At 49.4% G+C, this 23815-nt stretch overlaps 1 protein-coding gene and 1 long non-coding RNA gene across 3 annotated transcripts in view; one reads left to right on the top strand and one right to left on the bottom strand.

Moving 5' to 3' along the window:
• Nucleotides 1-1248: 1248 nt before the first annotated feature.
• Nucleotides 1249-23815, bottom strand: part of RFTN1 (raftlin, lipid raft linker 1) — a 207754-nt gene continuing 185187 nt past the window's right edge. For both annotated transcript variants that reach the window (XM_049629852.1, XM_049629851.1), the window contains exons 8-10: nt 14758-14861; nt 12139-12220; nt 1249-2609 (exon numbers count right to left, since the gene is read on the bottom strand). In XM_049629852.1, coding sequence (XP_049485809.1) covers nt 2229-2609; nt 12139-12220; nt 14758-14861 — 567 coding nt within the window. In that variant the 3' untranslated portion in view covers nt 1249-2228. The remainder of the gene's footprint in view (nt 2610-12138; nt 12221-14757; nt 14862-23815) is intronic.
• On the top strand, nt 17474-18417 carry LOC125922020 (uncharacterized). Its single transcript, XR_007457557.1, has 2 exons — nt 17474-17783; nt 18325-18417. It is a non-coding gene; the product is annotated as an uncharacterized LOC125922020 (long non-coding RNA).

The following is a 23815-nucleotide window of genomic DNA, read 5'->3' on the forward strand; positions in this document are numbered from 1 at the left end:
GGACCCAGGTATCAGGAATTTTTAAAGCTCCCCCAGTCAGTATGAGAACTGCCTCAGGTAGACTAATATTTTGCCGGATGTCAGCACGAGCATGGAAAAGCCGGAAAACACAAGACATTCAGGAATTACTTGTTAGCCTGGCGCTAGGGTCAAACCCCCTGAGGAATTCAAATTAGCTACAGTCACTTTCAATTGTTTTCCCATAACACATGCAGCCAACATACATGTCATTTAATTATTGAAAAACGTACCTACTGCTGAGTGATACAGGCATCCACCTGAAGGGGTGCATGCTGGGACCAAACGCCTTCCAAAGTTGTGAGAGATGGGCATTGTTTCTGTCCCAGGCTCTGCGAACTACTGCATTTTTAAAAAGCCGTGACCCTCGAAGATATAAGCCAAGAGATAATTTTTAATATCAATGCTGTATAGATGTTCTTGGGTATAACTGCGGAAAATGTCATTTTTAAACTGTTGCCTTCTCTTTGAACAGAGCCTTCAACCTTTTTAGGGAAGCTCTGGGCCTCGGTGGTGGAAGTTTGTTCAAAAACCAAGAGGAAAACAACTGGGGCACCTGGGTGGCTCAGCTGGTTAAGCGTCCGACTCTTGGTTTCAGCTCAGGTCACAACCTCACAGTTTCGTGGGTTCGAGTCCTGTGTCGGGCTCTGAGCTGGTGGTGCGGAGCCTGCTTGGGATTCCCTCTCTCTCCCTCTCTCTCTCTGCCCCTCCCCAACTCACGCTGTCTCTGTCTCTGTGAAAATAAATAAACTTTATAAAAAAAGAGGAAAACAACTGTACAATGTGGCTGTACAGGGTTTTCAATTCTGCCCTACAAAATATAGTGTAAACGTGTATTTCAGCAAACTTGCAAACAGAGAAGAGACTTGCTTCATGAAATAATTTACTTAAAAGTCTGGAAACATGCATAGAAGCCGAGGTAGGGCTTTTTGTTTGTTTTAAAAGTTGTTTCCACCACCCCGGGCAATGGGGAGTGGCTGTGCCCTGCCTCACCTGGTGACACCTGAATCCCACTTTCCATCTTCTTTCTACAAATGACAGGAAAGCACAGCGTGTTTAGCTGGCTCTGCTGTTTTCTACAGGAGCTTCATTTTCTTCTCCAAAATCATCATGCTGCCAGGAGTCAGAAACTTACATAAAGAATGAATGGGGACTGTGGAGTCGAGTCCTTTGGACATGAGGCTAGACAGGCTTTTCACTGTGACACAATATTCAATGCTCACAATGCACTAAACTCATAGATGATTTATTGCTTTAAGTAACTAAACAAGAAAGAGAAGAGAAAGGCTGTTGTTTGGGTCAAGACAATCGGCATTCTCTCTCCACGGTTCACCAGTTGCAACTACTTAAAGCCTTAACAATACTTTCTGGACAATATAAACATGTGATAGCATACATGGAAACAACTTGGCCAATGATACACTGATTAAAATAGCACATAACAAGAGCTCCCAACCAGTCGGGTTGCCCTGAAATGAAAGAAGGAACGTGTGTTCAGATAATGTGCTGAGTACAAATTCTTTAAAAAATTTTTTGGCATTGATACTAATACAGAATACCTTCTTGGAAACTCTGCAAGAGCAGGTGTACACACAGAATTACCTCTTCATTTTCAAATTACCAGTATCTATGGGAATACTTCGAGAAAAGCCAGGAGGTGGGGCACCTCCCCTCCCTACTGTCATTTTCCTTGTCAAAGCAGCAGGGCGTGTGGGGCTTAGATGGAGGAGGGCACCTGATGGGCTCCGGGGGTTGTTACATCACCAAAGAGCCACAGAGAGCAGCAGCGGATGTAAAATGCACCCCCGGCAGGGTGTGGGAATGAACAGTCTTGGTTTGTAGCCAGGGAGGTCCATGGATGGACCTGACTCGAATGCTCCCTGGGGGAACCTGGCAGTGGTGGGGGGGGGGTGGTGGACACAGGCACTGGATGGGCCACTCCTTCCCATGGGACTGGGAAACAGATGAAGAAATAACCTGACCTCTTGCATTCTAACACTGGGGCATTACGACACATTTCTAATGGATGTGCAGAGACCAAAACTGTCAGGGACCCGGCCCTCAGAGGGCCCGGTGAGCTCACGAGAAGAGGTCAAGCCAAGCCAAAGGGTAACACGTGACGCTGGGGCAAACCAGCCCCCCACCCAGATGGCGGCACGGTGCCTCTGCTTTGCCAGCGCATCAGGCGTGCAACACCAACCGCTCAGGACTCAGTTGTCCCCCACTGTCTCGGGCTCTGCGGCCACTTCCTGGGCGCCTCCCTCCCTGGCATCCTCTCTGGGATGGGACTGCTCAGCGCAGCCCCCTTCCGGGGCCCTGTAATGACCCGCAGGACCGTTTTGCACAGCCCCACCCTCCACACAGAGCTTTCCTTCTGTGATCTCCTGGGCGGGGACCTTCAGCTCCTCGGACGCCTCGTCCTCCTGATGCAGGCCCGGCACACAGTTTCCCACGTCTCCGGCTTTGGAAAACTGGTCTTCTAAATTCTTCTCATTTTCTTCTGCTTGTCGCTTGTCTCTGGCGCTGAGTTTGCCTTTGGACTTCCTCATCTGCCTGTTGTGCATGTCTTCTCGGGAGAATCGCCACTGGAACTAGAAAGCAGAGAGGATGGGGATAAATCAATGTTGTCTCTGTGAACCCAGCGCATCACCCGACCATCTGCTTGCGTGCGCAAGCTCTTGTCTGAGCAAGACACGATTCCCAGCACTCCTGGAGCAGAGTGTTACCAGCAGCAAACTTGAATCATGGTCCACACACATCACACCCACCCTAAGAGCCTGTTTAATGCCCTCCATGCAGTGTATTTCATTTACTTATTTTTAAATGTTTATTTATTTGCTTATTTTTGACAGAGAGAGTCAGAGAGAGCAAGCATGTACACAGGGAGGGGCAGAAAGAGGGAGGCACAGAGAGTCCCAAGCAGGCTCTGTGTGCTGTCAGCACAGAGCCTGATGAGGGGCTTGAACCCATGAACTGTGAGAGCATGACCTGAGCCAAGATCAAGAGTCAGACCCTTAACCGACTGAGCCACCCAGGTGCCCCCATGCACTGTATTTTAGTTGTGGATTTCAGGGGACTCTGGGGATGAGGGCGTATGTCTTTCAGTTGGCTCTGGGAGAGGAGGTCCTGAAATCCTATTATTTGGAGAAGCAGAATGGGAGAAGACACAGGGGCCTGCCCCTCCTATGAGCCACGATGCTGGCTACTTGCTTCCCTTCTGAGCAGGCTGTGGGCTACCAAGCACTGGGCCCACACTCTCACCAGATCTCCCGGATTAGAAGGGCACAGAATATGGGGCCAGCCCTGTGCCGTGTGCCCCACCCTCCTGTCCCAACTCAGAACTCCAAAAGGCCATCCCAGTTCCAGGGCTCCCCCGGGGGTTGGCTAATAAAGCCACTGCTGTGACTGCATCGTAGCCCGTCTTTCCCCCTGCCCACTCCTGTGCCCTCCTTTCCCCACAGGTGTTCCCCGGGGCACCCCCCCCCCTAAAAATTCCTCCACCCAAATCTATCAAAGGCTGCTTCCTGGGGAGCCTGACCTGCAGCAAAGCATTTCCCCATGTGGCAGGGAAGTCAACAGAGGCTTAGAGAGGACAAGGTCGCACAGTCAGTAATAGAGCTGGACAAGAACGGGTCATGTGGAAGATGTGGCGTGAGACTTCCTGAAGAGTCTCTTCGCCATTCAGCAGCCCGATTTCTCACTCAGTGGCCCAGCGTTCTCATCTATACAATGGGACAGTAACTCTAACCTAAGTCAACGTCAGGCAACTGGGTTTTCTGTAAAAACAACGTTGGCGACTTTTTCTGGGAAAGGCAGATAATAAATATTCTAGGCTCCGCAGGCCATATGGTCTCTGTTGTAACCATTTGGCTCCACTGCTGTATCTTAAAAGCAGTCATAGCTAATATGTCACGAATGTGCGCGACTGTATTCCAATAAAACTTTATCTACAAAAACAGGCGGTGGGCCACATTTGGCCCGGGAGACAAGCCCCCATTTGTCAAGCCCTGCCTTAAAGGGTATTGATGTGGATTCAATCTGTGTGATGCGTCTTAGCACCACGACAATCCATGTAAATCTTAGCACACACCTGGGATATAATATACCAGATACGCTGCTGCCATGACTGACGCTAGAAGTCAATTCCATCAGGTCAAGGCTGCCAGCGGTCTTATTTATACCTGTATCCCTGGAATACAGCATAGAGTCGGCACTCAAAACCTACTTGTGGGGTGAATGGATGGAAGGACGACAGAGCCCACAAGCCGAGCTACTCCTATAATTCCAGACTCAAAACCTCGCTTGGGTGTAGTGAGGAGGCACTGGTGCATCTAGACATTATTTCTGGTCACTTTCCAGAGAGAGAAACTAATTTAAGCAAGGAAAGAGGGAAAATTTTCAAAGTCCCGCTGAGCCTGCTGACTACACGAACTGCCCCAGAGGAAGCCAGTTTGAGAGACTGTGTGCTGGGAATAAATCTGGGCAAATGAGCTTGAGCAGACAGGGAAATACGAAGGGTGTGGAAGAGAATACTTGGGTCACTGTGGTTACAAAAGAGGGATGGGTTTTGTGCGCGAACAGCCCAGCAGAGACTGTGGCCTTCTTCCACACCCCAAACATACGGGGTGCTCTCAGTCTTCCTGAGCAAAGATCCCTGTGACCTCTGCCATCCTGAGGGGTACCTATGCCCAGCATGGCCCCCACCTCAGGGAGGGGCAGTCCACTCAGTGGGGCCTGGGTCCCCAGTGCTCACAGAGTCAGATGCCAGAGACCTGTGCGTGGTAAACACTTAGGAGGGTGACAGTCACAAAATCTTGAGCAGGTACCAAGCCCGGTTGTGAAAGACACAAAGGACGCGAGAGAAGCCCCCAAAGGAGCGAGAGCTGGGCAGGTGAGGCCAGAGTCAGGACCCCCAGGGACAGAGTGGTCTTGCCAGGAAGAAGAGCATCATGGGACTAATCTGGGGCAGGCACAGCTCTGTGACAACGGTACCACAGGGTGAGTTTTAGTTTAAGTTCCCACGATGGTCACTGCCTTCTATTTCAGTGGCACCACATAGTGTCACCTAATAGGGAGTTGAGGGTTAGGCACTCTGTGACTGAGAGAAAAGTAAAGGAGTTTCACTGCTGACTCCTTGCTAGGCTGGAGGGGGAGCCCAGGAATGCAGCTGCACCATGAGTGGAAAACGATTTCTTAAGGCTTTGCCACGTTGTAAACAACCTAGTGCTTTGCTAGGAGAAACCAAACATGTGCTACAGGAATTTTTTTTCTTTTTTTTTGTTTTTAATCTGCCACCTTTGTGCAGTTTCCAGTGGTGGAGCCCTATTTCCTCAAAATATCCGCCTACTCGCGGGGTTCTGAGATTGAACACATCATGGGGGTTCTTGGATTTAAGAGTTTGGACAACACTGGTAAATGTGAGTATTTCATCAAAGTAGAGACAACAGAAAGAAGTACCTGTTGAGGTTAGGCTTTAACATCCATCCTGTCCTCCTCGGCCCTGCCCGCCCCCCAAGTCCTCAGATGAGTTCACCTATGGTGTTGGATGCGTTTCCCCGGACACTCCTGTTTGGGGGTTCTCTCATATTACACCTGACAGACTGACAGACTTCCCTCTGGGATGGTTTGAGCTTCCTGCACCCAAGCCATGAGCTCCCGCAACGGAGTCCTTTTGCAGGCGGGGTGACGCCTCGGACCCCTGCCCCAGTGGTGCCCACTTGGGCAGAGACTGCCACGGAGACATCTCAAACCTCATACCCACCAGGGCAGGATGCTGACTCTGGACCTGAGGACCACTGATGCCGCCCCCAACGGCAACCTCCGAGGCTCGTGGGCACGGCACGATCGTGGTTCATAACTGCTGCCTTGTCATGGGCTGCTGCTGCTACATTTTATTTCCAATCAAAACAGAAGAGCCTTTTTAAAAAATCAATGTCCCCAAATTATTATCTGCATTTTGCATGTTTTTAAAAAAATTTTTTTTTAACATTTACTTTATTTTTTTGAGACAGAGAGAGACAGAGCATGAACGGGGGAGGGTCAGAGAGAGGGAGACACAGAATCCGAAACAGGCTCCAGGCTCTGAGCTGTCAGCACAGAGCCCGACGCGGGGCTCGAACTCACGGACCATTAGATCATGACCTGAGCCGAAGTCGGCCACTCAACCGACTGAGCCACCCAGGCGCCCCTGCATTTTGCATGTTTTTAGAAACAGGCCAGGTAAGCCTGCCTGTATACAGTACTTGGAGAGGAAGCCAGCTATCAGGCAAGTCGGAGGAAGCTTCCATCCACGCTATAGTGGATGCCAAGAGCCCCCTCTGCAGCTGAGCAGTGCACAACCCTGGACGATTCTACCTGTGCCACATTCTAGCCTCGACTCTTGTCTTCTAACGCAAACCCAGCTATTCTCTCAGCGCTGCTCTTGGTAACTAAACAGAACTTCCATGCCTCTTCTGGAAGTCCAGCCACATCTAGTTTCCTGTGGAAGATCACATTTTGTTGATTTGCTATAATCCGCCAGGAGAACACCGGCCGCTTTTGCCAGGAACCAGCCGGGGCTGCTGGCATTGAGCTGGGGAGAACTCTCCCAGCCGTTTTCTGTCCTTCTTGGTCATCACAGGGAAATCTGTCAAGCCAAATGCCTTCCAGGACTACACTGTTTTCTGTGTCCCCAGATGGGCTGTGGTGATGTTATTTGTTCCCCAAGCTCCTGGGGGGGCACCCCTCCACATCTGTCACGGGTGCTGCAGACAAGTCCCGAGGAGGTCCTGACTCAACTTTTCCCTTGTCCTTCTGTCCTTTGTGGGGGCATTCTCATGAAGCGGGGAAGTAGCAGGGGCCAAAACTCAAGGTCTGTATCATCTGAAAGCGAAACGTACCAAGCTGTGAAGGCAGACTGCTGCAGGGTACCTGCAGAGGAAAGTACAAGCACACACCGAGGTGCCTACCGCGTATCTCATGCGGTGGCAAGGTTCCCATTCCCCTGAATTTCCGAAGCACTCCTCTCACTAATCACTGTTAGCACTGTTGTATAGATGAGCACACAGAGGCTCAGAGAGGTTGAGCAACTTGCCCAAAGTCACACAGCTAGAAAAGAGCAGAGCTGGAATTCAAACGCAGGTGTCTCTGGCTCCATCCACACTACCCTTCCAGCTTCTCATTCTTGGCAGACGAGAGGCTTTAGGCTCTTGCTGTAGAGGTCAGGGAGGAGAAGAAACAAAGGAAGAGGATATGCACCTTTGGAATGGTTAGCCCGACACGTAAGGGCCTCAGCTTTCAGACAGTACAATGTTAAGATGCACCTGCTGGGTCAGGCACTTGACTCGTTAGGCCGAGTGGTTAGCTAATGGAAGTCAGATTTAACTGCCATTAAAGACACTTTGTTTTGACTTACTTAAAAAAAGATCTACACTGAAGCCTCCCTGACAGGCCTATTTTTAAAAAAATCAATAATGATAAAAATTGAATGGCAGTCCACAGGTGAGCCAAGAAAGGACCCTAAACTACTCCCCTAAGACATCCGCCCTCAGACTTGAGCAGACGTCAGAATCATCTGGAGGGCTCCTGAAACCCATCACTCACCCCATCCAGCATGTGCAACCTGGAGAGAGGAGGGAAATTTTGCATTTTTTTCTAACTTGTTTTATTTTTTAAAATTTACATCCAAATTAGCATATAGTGAAGCAATGATTTCAGGAGTTGATTCCTTAATGCCCATTTAGCCCATCCCCCCTCCCACAATCCCTCCCATAACCCTCAGTTTGTTCCCATATTTATGAGTCTCTTCTGTTTTGTCCCCCTCCCTGTTTTTATATTATTTTTGTTTCCCTTCCCTTATGTTCATCTGTTTTGTCTCTTAAAGTCTTCATATGAGTGAAGTCATAGGATATTTGTCTTTGACTAATTTCGCTTAGCATCATACCCTCCATTTCCATCTGCATTGTTGCAAATGGCAAGATTTCATTCTTTTTGATTGCTGAGTAACACTCCATTGTGTATATATACCACATCTTCTTTATCCATTCATCCCTCGATGGACATTTAGGCTCTTTTCATACTTTGGCTATTGTTGATTGTGCTGCTATAAACATGGGGGTGCATGTGTCCCTTCGAAACAGCACACCTGTATCCCGTGGATCGATGCCTAGTAGTGCAATTGCTGGGTCGTAGGGTAGTTCTGTTTTTAGTTTTTTGAGGAACCTCCATGCTGTTTTCCAGAGTGGCTGCACCAGCTTGCATTCCCAGGAAATTTTGCATTTTTAACAAACTCCCAGGTAAGGCTGATACTGCTAGTCCACGGGCCACAGTGTGAGAAGCACTGAGCTAAAGAGAAACACAGTCCCCAGCTCTGTCCCCCATGGAGGGGTTTCTTGTCTCCCTCCCATCTTCACCGGGCTCCCTTCCTAACCTGGGCTTCTCCTCCTCCTTTAAGCTGAGGATAATCTCGGGCTTTAACAAACAACTGTTGTTCCAGATCCCAAGGCTCAAAAAGGCCACCCGTGGGACAGCGACAGCTTTATGGGTTGCGGATCTGAGGGGAGGTGTGTAACATTCAGATGCTTAAAGGCAGGCGGCCCAGCCGGGAGGACGGATTCCTTATCTCGAGCAGTAGCGGGAGAGCCTCTGAACAAGTTAAGCAGGCTTCCCAAGCCAGCGTGTCTATGGCACTCGCGAGTGCCGCCCGCTGGTGCCCATACCAAGAAGGATCCAATGAGCCGTCCGTGTCAGCGATAACTGCAGAAGAGAAAGAAATCCCTCACTTTATAGCAGTGTGTGTCCAGAGCTCCGAGCGGCAAGGGCTAATGCATTTAATTCGCACATTTTAAAAACTGTCCGTTATCTGCCTCCACTTCAAGGAGCGTTAGCTGGAAGGAAGACTTCTGGTGTGGCAGAAATCACCTATTACCTTGGAAGGAGTTTAATTATTTGCTTTGAGAGCCACACTCACACACACACAAAGAGGCTTCTTCCAAATGCCGAAAAAGTCCTGATTGGAGAATTTCCTCCACTTTGCTGATTAAAAGAGGACTCAATATGCTGTGTCCTTGCTGTGCCAACCTTATGGTCCCTCTTCTTCGATTTCAACCCATACGTAATAAGAATGTCCTGGGCTCAGACGTTTCATTACTCATTTATTGGTTCAACAGATATCTGTAGAGTACCAACTAAAAGCCAAGTACTGGGCATGTAAAAGTCAGGAAAACAGGGCTTTGCTCCCATGGAGTTAATGTCTGACTCTATCAGCAGAGGACAAACTAATGATCACAAATAATTCTAGACCAAAAGAAGAGTTCTGCAAGACAGGAATGTGGTTATTCCCAACGTATTACAAAGGAAGAGAGCATCTGAAGCAGAGGTAACCGTCAAAGCAAAGGCCCTGTGGCAGGAAGGGACACAGAAGAGCATGAAGGCCACAGTAGGTGGAATGCAGAAAATGGGGGTGATGGCACAAGAACTAACAAGGGCCAGATCACACACAGTCCTGTGGCTATCGCACTGTAGATTTCCACCTTTATGTTAAGACTCACACAAAGCTTTAAGCAGTGGGGTGACATGATTCAGTATGCTTTTTTCTTTTCATTGATTGATTGATTGATTGATTAAGCGCGAGAGCAAGCAGGGGGTGGGCAGAGAGAGAGGGAGAGAGAGAATCTCAAGCAGGGTCTGTGCTGTCAATGTGGAGCCTGATGCAGAAGCTTGAGCTCAGGACTGTGAGAACGTGACCTGAGCCAAAATCAAGAGTCAGACACTCAAGTGACTGAGCCACCCAGGTGCCCTGCAATATTCTTTCTTAAGGATCACTTTGGCTCCTGATGGAGAATACAGTTGAAGGGGAGACCGGTTACCGAGGATTAGAGTTGTTGAGGTTTGTGATGGCAGAGAGAAGGGGAGGGATTCAAGTTTCTGTCTTGAGGATGGAGTGACCACGGCAACAAGGAGACGAGGAGTCAAGGATGAGCCCTGGGTGGGTGGGTGCCTCTGGACAGTGGAGGTGCCCTTGTTCTAGACAGGGGGAGGGGGATAGCCAGATCACAAGTCGCTCTGAGATGCTGAGTAGTGACGGGGCACGTGGAGCTGGGTTTCGGGCAGAAGCGAGTCCTGAAAATGCAGGTGTAGGAGTCATCACCTCGGAGGTGGGGAGTCAGATTTTTCACTCTGGGGATGAGTGAGATTTTCTAAGGAAGAGATTAGGGAGTGAGAGAGAAATGGGGCTAGGTTTGAACCACCTAGTGGAAAACCAGGATGGTGTGGGGTCAGCGCCAAGAGAAAAGGTGCTTCAAGAGGCAGAAGGCAGCCAACAGCATCAGTCCTGCGAGGGCTCGATGGGAGTTACTGCCATGAACGTGGGGGCACCCAGACCTCAGTGGGAGTAGGATGCCGACCTGAGTCAGCCGCGGGAAGACTGGCCAGGACGATGAAAGGGGGACAAGCCATCAGGCCGTAAAGTCCCCTCTCTGGGGCTCTGCCCGTGAGGCGACCTCTCCAGGTCACACAGAAAACAAGCGCTGGACGTGACCCAACCCTATGAATGGGCAGGAGATAAATAAGTCCTTCAAAAGAGAGAGCAGCCGCCCAGATGATTGCGGCTGATTGGGGCGCAAGTTTCTCCTGATCACGAGCTAGATGACTCCATCCTCAGGACTTTCCTGACGGAAGCTGCTCCACTTGTTACAGCAGCTTTAAAACTCTACCTCTAAAATCTCCTGCTTGTCGCCCTCTGTGAGCCCCACAGCCTTTGTACCAAAATCAAACCACACGTCTCTCCTCTGGGATCCAGAAAATGCAGCACCACCTCCCTCTCTTAAGGGCAGAGCTGGCGTGTTTTGGTGTTTGATGGAGGCCTCGCCTGTGCTTTTGTTGGATGTCACTGTGAATGCACGCGGTCCCCAGGAGCCTGGGGCAAAGCTGCAGCTGACAGTGGTCCCGGGAAGATCCATCTTCCAGCCGGCGGCTGACTGCTCCTGGTGGTTAATGGTGGCTTCAGTGGTTGCCTTCTGGTCCTCGGCTGCCGTCACCTGTCACATTAGCATCTTGGAGCGGAGACAGAGACCTTCCTCTGCATTCTACACCATCTGGCTTCAGGTCGCCGTTTCCTTGGCGTTCCTCCCAGGACCCTCCCTCCCGCCCCCCCGGGTTTGCTGGCTGGTGAGGGGCTGCTACAATCTGTCCGTTGCTTGTTGCTCCTGTCCAGGCTCCGTGTCCAAAGGACGCGAGGAACTAACAGGGGAGCACGGGACGGTGCCAAGCGTGAGGAGCGGGGCGGGTCCACCAGGCTCTGCCAGGCAGCGCTGCCTTGGCCAGCAAAGGTGGCTCAAGCTGGCTTCGGGTGACACCTGACTTGGGCTTTGACACACTGACTCGCTCATCTCTTCCTGAGTAAATGGTGAAACGCCCATGGGAGAATCACCCACCGGCTGGGGCTGGGAAGCATCAGAAGTGTCTGACACAGGGGAAAGACTTGGGTTTGACTTCTGGAAACGTGGGAGAATTTCTGAGAGCAGCCACAGGCTCTCAGCATGGCTGTTTCCAGGCCGGTTCACGCGACATCCAGTGAGGGAGAAAGGCCCCTGGCCATCCCCTGGACAGCCTAGCCCGAGGGTCCACTGCCACAGACTGCGGCTGGTCTCTGTCCACACCAGCCGCTGCCACTAAGAGGCCCTCGGGTCGGGGCACGCCAAGAAGGAGCCCTGGCAGGGTCCCTCCGCCAAAATCACCAAACTTCTGATGTCCTGACGGATCCAGTGGACTGCGACCAGAGCTTGTAATGAGATTAAGATTCAGAGAAGCTGGGCATGAACTCAAGCCATCCTGCCCCCTGGTCAGATGGCAGCTGACTTCATGCCCCTATTTTTAGTTTACTGGGAATATCTGGCCTACATGAGTGTCCAGCAGAACTGTTCCACCCCACTCTCCAGCCCGACCGCAGGACACGACCCTCCAGTGTCCCCATCTGTCTGGCTTTGGCAGCCTCGGGTGTGATTCAGTTTGCCGCAGGGCTCAGGCGTTCCTCTGAGAGCCCCTGGAAGTTGGAGCTGACTGCCTGCTCAACTGCTATAGAAAATTTACTTGAGGATGGAGCCCTGCTAAGGAAAACTGGGGAAGGCAATCAAGGTCACTTACCTTTGATTCCTTCTTCTTGATTTTCTGAGGTAGACACGGTCTCTGAAGAAAGACAATCTGCTTGGTGGATACATTCCCCTCCCTGTAACACATGCAGAGTGGAGAATGAGTTGTTACACCTGGTGGCGGTAGGGGGGGGGACCCCAAGCCTCACAGATGTTTCTGTCCCTAACTTTGTCAAGGCTGGCCACCCGCAGAAAGGAAAGCTGCCACCAGACAGTGAGAGGTCAGGAATCAAGCAGCAGCCCCCTCCCAGGCCATCCCCGTCTTGCTTCCAGAGGGTTATGCTGGAGGCTCAACAAAAGCTTTGTGGGTGTCCCTGCCATACCAGCTTCGTTGCTGGAAACTCCCCTTCCTTCCCTCGATGTGGAATAACAGCTGGCATCTTGGCCAAATGATGATAAACTGGCGTCTTTAGTGAATCTCAAGAGGTGGGAAGCCTCTTCCAAATCTGTCTTTGGTAATGAGCCATGGAGAGGTCAGATTGGCCCGGGATGGGTGGTGAGCTCTGCCCACCGGCCAGCCTTTACCGAACAGCAGGCACAGAGCCTGGCTGAGCAGAGGGGAGGGCCTTGCGCCCGATTCACCCTCGCTGGCAGCCCTCGCCAAGGCAGCCCTCGCCAAGGCAGCCCGGCTCCTGCAGGCGCAGGTGAGGGGCGCTCAGGAGGGCCGCTCTGTTTAAGGCGCAGTGAGTGCGCGTCCCTCTCGGACCCCACAGAGCTGCCTTCAAAGATGGCAGACGTGTTTGTGAAGGTCACTGTTCTCAGCCCTGCCTCCTTCTTCTGATCACTTTCTTAAATCTCTCTTTGCAAGTGTCTTCTCTGCTGAGGCAAGCGTCACTGCGTGGAATGTCAGAGGGGAAGGTGGGAGGAAACGAACGTATTTTGTGCTGGGGCTGGGCTGGGTGGTTTCACACACCATGGCTCGTTTAAGCTTCGCCACAGAGCTCCAAGGAGTGGAAGCCCACCGCCTTCACAGTCAGGACACAGAAGCTCATTTAAGGAGCGGGCTTGGGATCACACAGCGAGGCTTCAAGCTCAAACCTGCCTGGTTCCATGTGCCCCCCACTCCACCGCGAGGTGGCATGTAGGGCACAGGGAAGTAGAGGACTGGGGTTGGGGTGGTGACTGAGCAGGTGTGAGATCTGAGATGGAGACAGAGACACCTGTCAGCACCCTCTGGGTTTAGAGAGCTGGGGCTTTGCGTGCAAGTCCATTCTCATCACGACTCTTGTCCTCTGGAATGGGTGGTGGGGTAGGCATTCTTCCCTCTTACGGACAAGGAAACTGATTCAGGGCAGCTCTGGGACTTGACCAAGACGGACAGTTACCAAGTGGCAGGCTCAGGACTCGGGTTCAAGTTTTCAGGCCACAAATGCAGGGTTCTTTCCACCCCTCTGCATCACCCCATACCCACAGGAGTCTTGGCCATGAGGCAGCATGGAGGCTCCCAAAGGCCCAGGGCCCAAAGATGCTGCAGACTAGCCCCCCGCAGCGTGCAGTGCCCCACTGTAGCCCAGTGTCAGGAGGGGGACATGATGAGAGCCCAGATGCGTTCAGGGAGGGACCCTGGAAGGCACTGATCATCACCATCATTCTCACCCTCAGTCTAGGCTCTGCGGCTGCACCGCCCTGCTGTCCCCCCAGATCGCCAGCCTTGCCTCACGCTGGCCATCACCCTGTGAACACGTAGCAGGACTCGGGGAAGGTGGGACAATGAGGGTCACGGGAGGGGGCATCCCTACAGGTCAGCAAAGGGGCTGCCTGGCCTAGGAGAAGTGCCTGACTATGCAGACTGAGGTGCTAGTTAGTCCCAGGTTCTGCCACTTACTGTCTGTGTGACCTCAGGTATGTGACAGAGCCTCTCTGAGCCTCAGTTTCTTCATCTGCAAAATGGGAATCCTATCTATGCTTATAATCCCACAGGATAGTTAGGAGGATTAGTTTAGATACACCCAAAATACAGATGGAAGGCCTTTCAGGGTTAGTAACACCAGGACCAGCCCGTGAGCTGAGGGGACGGTGGGCTGAGCTCAGGTGGACAAGTGTCCCTAAATGTGAAACTGTAAGAAGTGCCTCAAGCAAGGGGCAAGACTGCAGGTCTTTACCTCCTCTTTGTGGGACTACTGACCAGGGCCCAGGGCTGTGATCTTGGCTGAGTCCCTTCAACTTCCCTGGCCATGTTGCCTCAGCTTAATAAAAGGATTCCACCTTCTAGGGGTTTTCTGAGGACTAAATGAAATTTTACACGCAAGGCACCTATCCAGGCCAGCACAGGGCACACAGTAGGGGCTCAATTTCTTTTGCACCTCAAAGCCCTGGGGCCCCTCAACCCGGGGGCTCATCTTTGACATGCCTGGCAGTAATGATTCACTGGCCAAGGCTCCCCGTGTGGGAAGAGGGGTGCAGGGGAGTGCTCTGTGGGGGTGGTGGTTAAGAATCTGAAATCCTGGTTCTGTCACTTCCTAGCCAGAGAATCGGAGTGACTCCACTAGCCTCACAGACTTGTCACAGGATTAGATAAGTTATGTGCATGAAGCACTTACTGGGAACAGTGTGCAGCACAGAGGAAGTGTTGAATAATGATAAGAAGAAGAACAACGATGACTATTATTGTTACCTGGTTGTCTTGACAACGGGAGTAGGTAGCACACAGGTGAGCTGCCAGCCATAGGCCGCCAGGGAGTTCAGCAGGGGCACGTAGTCTGTCTGCACCTCGACACCCTGGGGGAGAAAGGCCACTGTGAGGGCTGCGGTCGCACCATGTCAACACCTGAGTGACTGAGGGGGTGCTGTTCAGTAAAGAGGCGGGGGACATCCTGCAGCCTGGAGGCCCGGCTCCAACGACGCTTAAAGATTTCAGAGCCAAACTGCCAGCATGGGATTTCTTGCTGGGCCGCAACTCAGTCTGTGCAGTCGGCAAGGAATTGGAGCCAAAGGATTAATGCATTCATTTGGGTTTATTCTTGTCTGGACAACTAGCCTCCTGTGAGTTTCACTGGAGAAGTGCAATCACCTTGCCTCAAAGCCATATTCATGACACCACACACTGGTGATTTCGGAGTGTGTTGTGGGGCATTAGACGGCATTTCATAAGTGATCATGTCGTTAGCATCATCCAGTCATGGCAGCAACAACACACACACACACACACACACACACACACACACACATGCACACACGTGTGCTCACGCACACACCTGCACACAGGGAGCTTCACCTGTTATACATCCTGCCATAAAGGGATAAATGAGTGCTGCCTGTGTTTTCTGCGTGTGTCTGAGGGGGCTAACTTGCCTTTCAATTTAAAAACTCAGTCCTGCCACCACAGGGTGGGGGGCGCCCTAACTAGAGGCCATTGCCTTGGGTTCCTCATGCTCTCTCAAGGCAGCAGGCCTGATGCCTTACTCCTGGCTCCTCGCTGACACTGGAAGGTCAGCCCCCACCCTGCCCTGTGTGTACAATGGATTCCCAATCCCTGTTAGACTGGCTTCTTGTAGTTGACCTCAGAACATCTCAAACCTGTGTCCAGACTCTTTCCAACTGAGGCAGCTGTGTGGATGCATCCGGCTAGTATTTCAGAGTGGTGGGTACAGAGGTAAATGAAGGCACGGTCCCGCTGCTAGAGGTCACAGTTCACAAGAGGCAACAGCACCCACATGCAAGTAATGGAAATACAGAATGGCCTACTGGCAGGGCCACGAGGCTTCGAAGGTCAGCAGAGAGGAAGGATACCAGCCATGGTCAAGGTGGGCTTCCTGGGGCCCAAGGGCCGGGCAGAGAGTTGACAGATGGAGTGGGGGAAGGGGCATCCGGGGGGAGAAAACTCCAGCATATACTACAGAAGGCCACATCGGGCCTAGAGCACCGAGGAAGGTGGGCTTCTCTTGAGGGAGGCACTGCTCAGAAGGGAACCATTGGTGGGAGTGGCTGTCCTGCTGGAGGCCTTTTGGAAATAGAACCACTCATCTGGCTGCTCTGGGCTAGGGGGCTGGAAGACAGATGAGCCCTACCTCTTCAAATGGCTTTTAATTTTTTTTTTTTTTTTCCAACGTTTTTTTTTTTATTTATTTTTGGGACAGAGAGAGACAGAGCATGAATGGGGGAGGGGCAGAGAGAGAGGGAGACGCAGAATCCCAAGCAGGATCCAGGCTCCGAGCTGTCAGCACAGAGCCCGACGTGGGGCTCGAAGTCACAAACCGCAAGATCATGACCTGAACCGAAGTTGGGGTTCGCTTAACTGACTGAGACACTCAGGCGCCCCTCAAATGTCTTTTAAAACTCCTGTCACTGGGCACCCATCCCACCATGGCTACCAAGCCACCTGAACTCCTGGCAACGAATTTATCCTTTGGGAGCCTGTTTCCTCAACTGTAAAAAATAAGTCTTGGCCTCTGACAGTGGTTCTCAAAGTGCGGTCTCTGAGCCAGCAACATTGGGATCACCTGGGAACTTGTTAGACATTTAGAGTCTTGCAGACCGCCCCCTCCCCGGAGACCCACCAGATCAGAAACCTGGGGGTGCGCCCTGGAATCTGTTTGAAGGAACCTTCTCAGTAGTTCTGATGTGGCAAGTCAGAGAGGTACTGCCCAGAGAATCAATTAGTTCTCTTCTGATGACAGTGAAGAGACTGCAATTCTATGGCTGAATTCCATCAGTTGTTACCTCGGAGCTAACGTTCCCCATCCTTCTCCTCTTGAGAAGGGAAAGTAGAGGGTTCTGAAAGGACCAGATCTGTAAGGGATTTGGGGCGAGGAAGGAGAGAGAGCAGGGGAGAAGGGGAGTGGAAGGATGGGAGGCTAAGGAAGGGGAAGAAAGGAAGGGCCTTAATAAAGGAGGGGGAGCAGGAAGAGAAGGATGGAAGGGAGGAAAGGAGAGAGGAGCACAGGTATAATCACTTGATGGGGGGAGGCGGTCAGGAGAGAACCCCATTCTGACCCCTTCTCTGAAGCCCCCACCCAGCCAAGGGACGGCAGATGACCCAGTGACACTCCTTTCTGCCCAGCCCCCTGGGCACAGCTAGCTAGCTGCATCCCTCCTGCCAGGCATGGCCCTCACCACCTGCTGTGGCTGCTTTATCCTGACAACCCTGCCCCCATCTCTGCATTCCCGATTTCGAGAGGGGAGGGAAAAAGTGTTAAATCCACACTCTCGAGCTTTGCGAGGTTATGATTACTTGGGCCTATCAAGAATAACCTTCCCACTTTATCAAGCACTGTGACAAACCCGCCACAATCAGACAGTAGCCATGGCAACCAGGACAAGCTTTGGTGCCTCACAAAGCCCTGAGTGGCAGAATGGAGTCCTTTTATTAGTGACTGTGCCCTGGCCGGCCGGGTTCTCTCCGGCGGGCACCCAGCACAGCAAGACAATGGACAAAACCCCTGCTGAAGCCTGCCTGACCTGCTCAGACAGGCCTCGCACGGCGGCCTCTATTTTGCTCTGTTTTATTTCATTCTGTCACTATCTTAAAGAGAAAGACAGCAGGATTTCTCCCCAACAGTTTTTCCCCTCAGGGTAGGGGATGTCAGCCAGAGGGTGCAGAAGCAGAAAGACTGAAAGGAAAAGAGAAAACACAACAAAACATAACCCTGCTTGACAGAGCTGACGGTTCAATCTCAAGTGTTAATGTCTGGGCGTCACGTGGTGAGTTGAAAAGTAAAATACAAATGGTAGGGGGTGAGGTGTCCCACTCTGCCAGACTCTCCCACTCTATTGGGGATGGTCTTGATTTAATTAATGTTAAATGTGATTTTCTGTAAGCATCTATCAAAGCCTGTTTGCATATTATCAATACTGTACCAAGACGGCGTTTCTAGAATATGACATGAGCCCCATGCAGTCAGTGCAAGAGGCTTTCAAGTCCATTAGCTCAGAAAGGTGGTAGAAAACCTATCCGAATGGAGGCTCCCTTTGATCTGCTTTTCTGTGACACTCCAGTGAGGACAGAAAAGCACAAACAGCACTCCAAAGACAGCCTGCTTATCAAATGGAAAGGCATTTCTTTCTGGAAGTCGGAGCACAAATTTTAATTAACTCTCCACTCTCCTGTGTGGATCCGTAATCTCTGATCACACCTGGAGTGCTAAAAAAAAATGGAGCATGTCCTGTGGTTTTTCAACGTGTATAAAAGGAATTCATTTGTATTTATGGCTCTTTTTTCCTTTGTTCCCTATAATTTCTCCAGTGGTCGCAAATCAACTAAGGAAACAGACATTGAACACAACCTTCCCTTACCCTCCAAAACTCGTGACAACAGAATGCCGAGTTTACTAAGAAATGCCTCTGTCTTTTAATCATTTTTAAAGACCTTCTGTGCAGGCAAGTAATCAGGAGGTAACACACTGGTCCAGTGAGAAAGTTTGTATCCTGAATGTCAGCCTGCTCTTCTCTTTTCTCCCGTTTCAATCTGTGGAAGCAATCTGGGAGAAACGCAGTTGCAAAGAAAAGACTTGGCCCCTTCTACATGACTGAAAATGAAGAGCGGAATTTAATTTCCCATAACTGAAAAGTGTGCAGGGCCAGCTCTAGGATGCTGTCTGTACCCGAAAACAGTGACTAAGGAATGTTTGCCTTTGTTCCCCAAAGCCTTTGGGCTGGGCCCTCACCTTTCATGGAGAGGGCACGTGAAGGCAGAGCCCTGCAAAAACACGTGTGTGTCTTTTGTAAAATTGCTGCCAAAACACTGATGCCCAACGCTTATTGGCATGGTACGTTTATACTACTGTTTCTTATCAGTTTTAGATACCTTTTGATTTCCTACCATGGGAAATAAAGGCTTAGCATTCCTATACACTTCTCTTCCTGTTAGTGCCCCAAATGGTCATAGTGTAATTTTAATCAAATCAAAAGTCAGTGTTTGTGTTATTACAACTTGGCAAATATTGCTCAATGCCGGGTCAGGTAATGCGCTGTGACTATGCCTTCTTTTTCACACAAGCCTTCATTTTTTCTGGAGTTAATCATGTCCTCACTTTTTTTCTTCGTGTGTCTGGTTGTACATGAACCCATCACAAATTTATTCCATATGCTCAACACCTCTATTTTATGCCCATCAACAAATATCCCATGTGTCTAACTAAATACATTAGTTCTATTTTTTTCTCCATCAGAGACATCACTTCTGGAGCTTTCTGAACCTTTGCTCTAATCCTGGTCTGGCTGCTTTCCATGCTGGGTTCTTCTCCTACTGCTATCTAAGGCTCCTTCTTGGTTTCCTTCACATTTTGTTGGAGTTCATCCTCCAGTGGCTAGGAAACAATGTCCTGGAAGTCATTTGAATCCATGAGTTCATAAACATGTCTTTGTCATCATCCTTAACTAACAGTTCAAATACAGAAGTCTGGGTTGAAATCTATTTTTCTGTTCCGATTTTTCAAGGACTGCTCTACTAGCTTCTAGAGATCAGCCCTGCTATTGCGAAATCTCTTTTGATTGCTAATACTTTGTAACCTGTTGTGCTTTGTAAGATTTTAGGATATTTTTCCCCATGAAGTTTCAGCTTTTCACAATGTGCCTTAGTGTGCGTTGTTTATACACAAAGGGCTGTATACACTTCATGGCCTTGCCATCTGAGGATTCTTGTCCTTCAGTTCTGAAAAGTGTTCTTTTATTTCCCCTTGATAATTTTCCCTTTCTCCATTTTCTCCCTTCTTTTTGGATCTTCTAGAAGTCAAAATGGAGGATTGATATTTTCATTTTATTATCCCTCCCCATCTTCTTACTCTTTTTATTTTACCCCCTGAAAGATTTCCTTTACTTTATTTTTCAGCCTTTTTATTACCTTTTTAAATTTCCTGCAGCCCTACTTTTTAAGACCCCAAAGCTGCAGAGATGGGAGCTAGGGACCTTACTACCACATGTAAGGACTTTAAACCAATGCCCCAAATTGTCAGCTCTGCAGTTCACTCTGCACCATTCCATGGTCATTTATGCTTTGGAAACCAGAGCCTTTCTCATGTTCTGCAAGAGAAAATGGCTCCTTGTACATTCAGGTTGTGGTTTCCTGTGCTTTGTTAAACAAATTAGCATCCCTCTACCCACCTCCTATTTTCTAAAAATGTGTTGAAATCATTCCTCTTCTACTTCTCTTCTTCCAATCTTTTTGTTCTTATGGATATCTCTATCTATCTATCTATCTATCTATCATCTATCATCTACAGTCAGTTTTCATTATCCATGGGAGCTTTGTTCTGAAATGCTGCCACAAGAATTACTGAATACTCTGAACCAATGCTCTGGGGGAAATACAGAGTTGGGTTCCTGTGAGATACTGATGACAATATCTCATCACCTGATCAGTGCAGAACCTTGTTTTATGTGTATTTCTGTTTAAAGACACCTTGTTTACTATATCTTGTTGATCACCTTTGAACTCATGGACAACAGTGCTAGAACTCAAGCCTGAACAAAATTTACCTAACACATGTGTTTGTTCTGTAAGCCACATCATAGCCTTCTTGTGCCTAGGAACACCAGATAGCACTTCAACATTAGGCTTGGGGCCACTTTAAACAGCAAAAGTACCCACGAAAAGCACAAAAATGTGAAAAATGTGGCATTAAGCAGACTCCAAAAAGGACACTTGTTTATAGTAAGAGAGCTGAAACAAGAAGGCAGAGATCACCTTAGCTGGGAACATGAATTTTGGCAACGCAAGGTTTTTTGGCACTCTCTATGCCTGCAAATGATAGTGAAAGCACCAGGAGTATTGATTTGGGGATTATAAATAAATTTAAGCAAGTAGGATTTGCAAATATAGAATCCATGAATAATGAGGACTGACTCTATCATCTGTCTACCTACCTATCTACCTATCATTGATCATTTCTTTTGTGTCATTTCACTGGGATTTTTCAGAAGAAAGCAAAATTGGTGCCTGTAGCCAACTCCTCACATTTAACACAATTTTATTATTTTAATTTTAATGGCCCTACTGGAAGTCTTTCTAGCTAGCTTAGAATCTGGAAGCCATAGAGTAAAAATAATAAATTTGGTGACATAAAAACTCTTCTGCATGGCAAAAGACAAACTAGGTAAAGTCAAAAGACAAAAGACAAGATGGGAAACATTTGTAGCTCATATTACAGACAAAAAAGAAAGAGTTCCTTAAATGTGACAAGAAAAAAAAAATCCGGTAATCCAAGCTTTAAAATGCATACAGATAGGAAGAGAGTCACAGAAAAGGAAATTCACATGGCCATTAAGCACACAAAAAACCCACCAAATCTCACAATAAGAGAAATGCAAACTAAAACTACCAAGATAGATATTTTCACCTATCATATTGATAAAAACCCAGAAGTTTGACAACCACTTCGTTGACAAGACTGTGGGGAAGCAGGCATTCTCATACATCGCTGGCAGGAAGGCAAATTGATTCAACCTCATGAAGAACAATTTGACAGTATCTCTCAAAACTGCAAATACGTTTACCCTTTGACACAACAATCTCACTTCTGGGAATCGATCCTGTATGTATAAGACATGACAAATGTACAAAGTTATTCACTGGAGAACTGTCTGCAATAGCAAAACCCCGAAGATTACCCAAGTGTCCATCAATATTAGACTTGGTAAATTAAATTGTGTTTGATGCACATGATGGTTTGGGGGTCTGGATACGGGCTGATCACGTGTTGAACTAAGGCACGCAGGACAAGGAGGACAATGAGAAGGAGTGAATTCCACTTTAGACATGCTGAGTTCAAGGGAGAATGAAAGGTAGGTTCAGGAGGGAGCTAGATGAGATGGGGCCTGTGGTAGAAAAGAATATGCCTACTCACTCCCCCAAATACGTCTACATCCTAACCTGTGGGGCCTGGGAATATGTCACCTTCCATGATAAAAGAGATTTGGCAGATGTGATGAAGTTAAGGATCTTGAGATGGGAAGATTATCCAGGTGGGTTCAATGTCATCAAAAGCGTCCTATGAAGAGAGAAGCAGGTGAGGGTAAGGGAAGGAGGTGGGGGTAAGGGAAGGAGGTGGGGAGTTGGAAGCAGAGGCCAGAGTGACTGGCCTTGAGCAGGATGGATTCTCTAAGTTGAAAAGTCAAGGAACAGATTCCCTCCTACAGTTTCCAGAAACCACGCAGCTCTCCCAACACCTCGATTGCAATTTCTTAAAACCCATTTTGGATTTCTGACCTCCAGAAGTGTAAGAGAATACATCTATGTTGTTTTAAGCCACTACAGCAGCCACAGGAAACTACTAATACATCGTTAAAGGCAGGGAGAGGTAGGATGAAAACAAAGAACAGGAAGGGACACAGCTAATGCTCGGATGGTTGCAAACTCAAGGAGCCTTGAGGTTGGCTGAGGACAAGCTCGCCTGGTGAGGAGGTGAGCAGAAAATAAATAAAACACAGACCAGATGGGGAGAAATCAGCTCTTGAGCACCCAGGGTGGGAGACGGGTTTAAGGAGAAAACTTCACACCATCAAACGTCATAAGAGGGCAAGCAACACAAAGCCTGAGAGACTATCTCTGGAGTGGACAGCGAGGTCCTAGGAGACCACAGCCGAGGACATTTCAGGAGAGAAGTGGCAGATGGAGAGAGGTCGAGCATGTGGTTGGTAGTGAAGATGAGACAGGGTGTAACCATGGTCTCAGGAAATGTGGGTTTACCTTGACTGTGCCTGGATGCCGCAGGGACCCCGGCCACAAGGGCGTGTGGGGAAGAGTCATCCCTCAAGTGATGGAAAGCAGCGACCCGAAGGCAGGGCCCGAGGGAAATGCCAAGGGACGGGTCATCTCTGTTTATCCAATGGCAAGTGGGCGCTATTAACATTGGGGGCAGTCTTGCAGGAAACTCAGCGAGTTCTTCAGCATTTCCAAGGGCAAGGCTATTCTCATACCGCTCTTCATTTACGAATCTCCACACTCAGTCAACCTGGTTCTGTGCTGAGCACCTGGGAAGCTATGTGAGCCTCTTCTCCTGCGGCAGGAGATCCTGGGCTAGGGGGCGTGGGGAGAGTAACAAGTTCCCCCACCAGATGGAAGCCACCATGAGCTGTGCTGGAAGGACAGAGGCGGGAATGACTTGCCCCTCCGTTCGCTCTGGAGAAAGTGTAAATCCCTCTGAGGCCAGCTGCAGCAGCCCTGCCTTCCAGGCCCCCATCCTCCCCCCGGGGCCTCCTGCAGGACCACAGCCCCTGCCAGCGAGAGGGAGGGGCAAGGACACCAGGGCCGGCTGGAGATGTTGTTTTCCTCTTTGTTTTACACACAATGCCCCAGAAAAACATTTTCCTGATATGTAATTAGGCCAACATAATAGAGTCTAAGAAAGCAGTCGGTCTCGTTTTAGACAACTTTGGCTTTCATAACGTTCAAAGAGAATACGTTAAAAAAAAAAAAAAAAAAAGCTTAGTTCTCAGATGTAGAAAAGGGGGCAGATGAAATCCGCGCAGTGCAGAGTCTAGTCTTCCCATTCCAAGACTCTTTACCCACGCCTGCTGCTTAATTCACATCTTTGCCCGATTTTCTCCACCATGCAAGAAAGGCAACAAACTCTGGAGCCCTTGGAGAGCCCGACAAAATAATAATAGTCGTTATTGTTGTTTGAGATGCACTGTTCGCAAAAATGGCCTCAATTATTACCTCCCTGCCTCCAGGCCTCTTTACAACATAACTCTGCATAAAGAGGTAGAGTCCATTTCTCCACCCCTTGAATCCAGGC

Source organism: Panthera uncia, chromosome C2, assembly GCF_023721935.1.
Source record: "Panthera uncia isolate 11264 chromosome C2, Puncia_PCG_1.0, whole genome shotgun sequence".
NCBI lineage: Eukaryota > Metazoa > Chordata > Mammalia > Carnivora > Felidae > Panthera > Panthera uncia.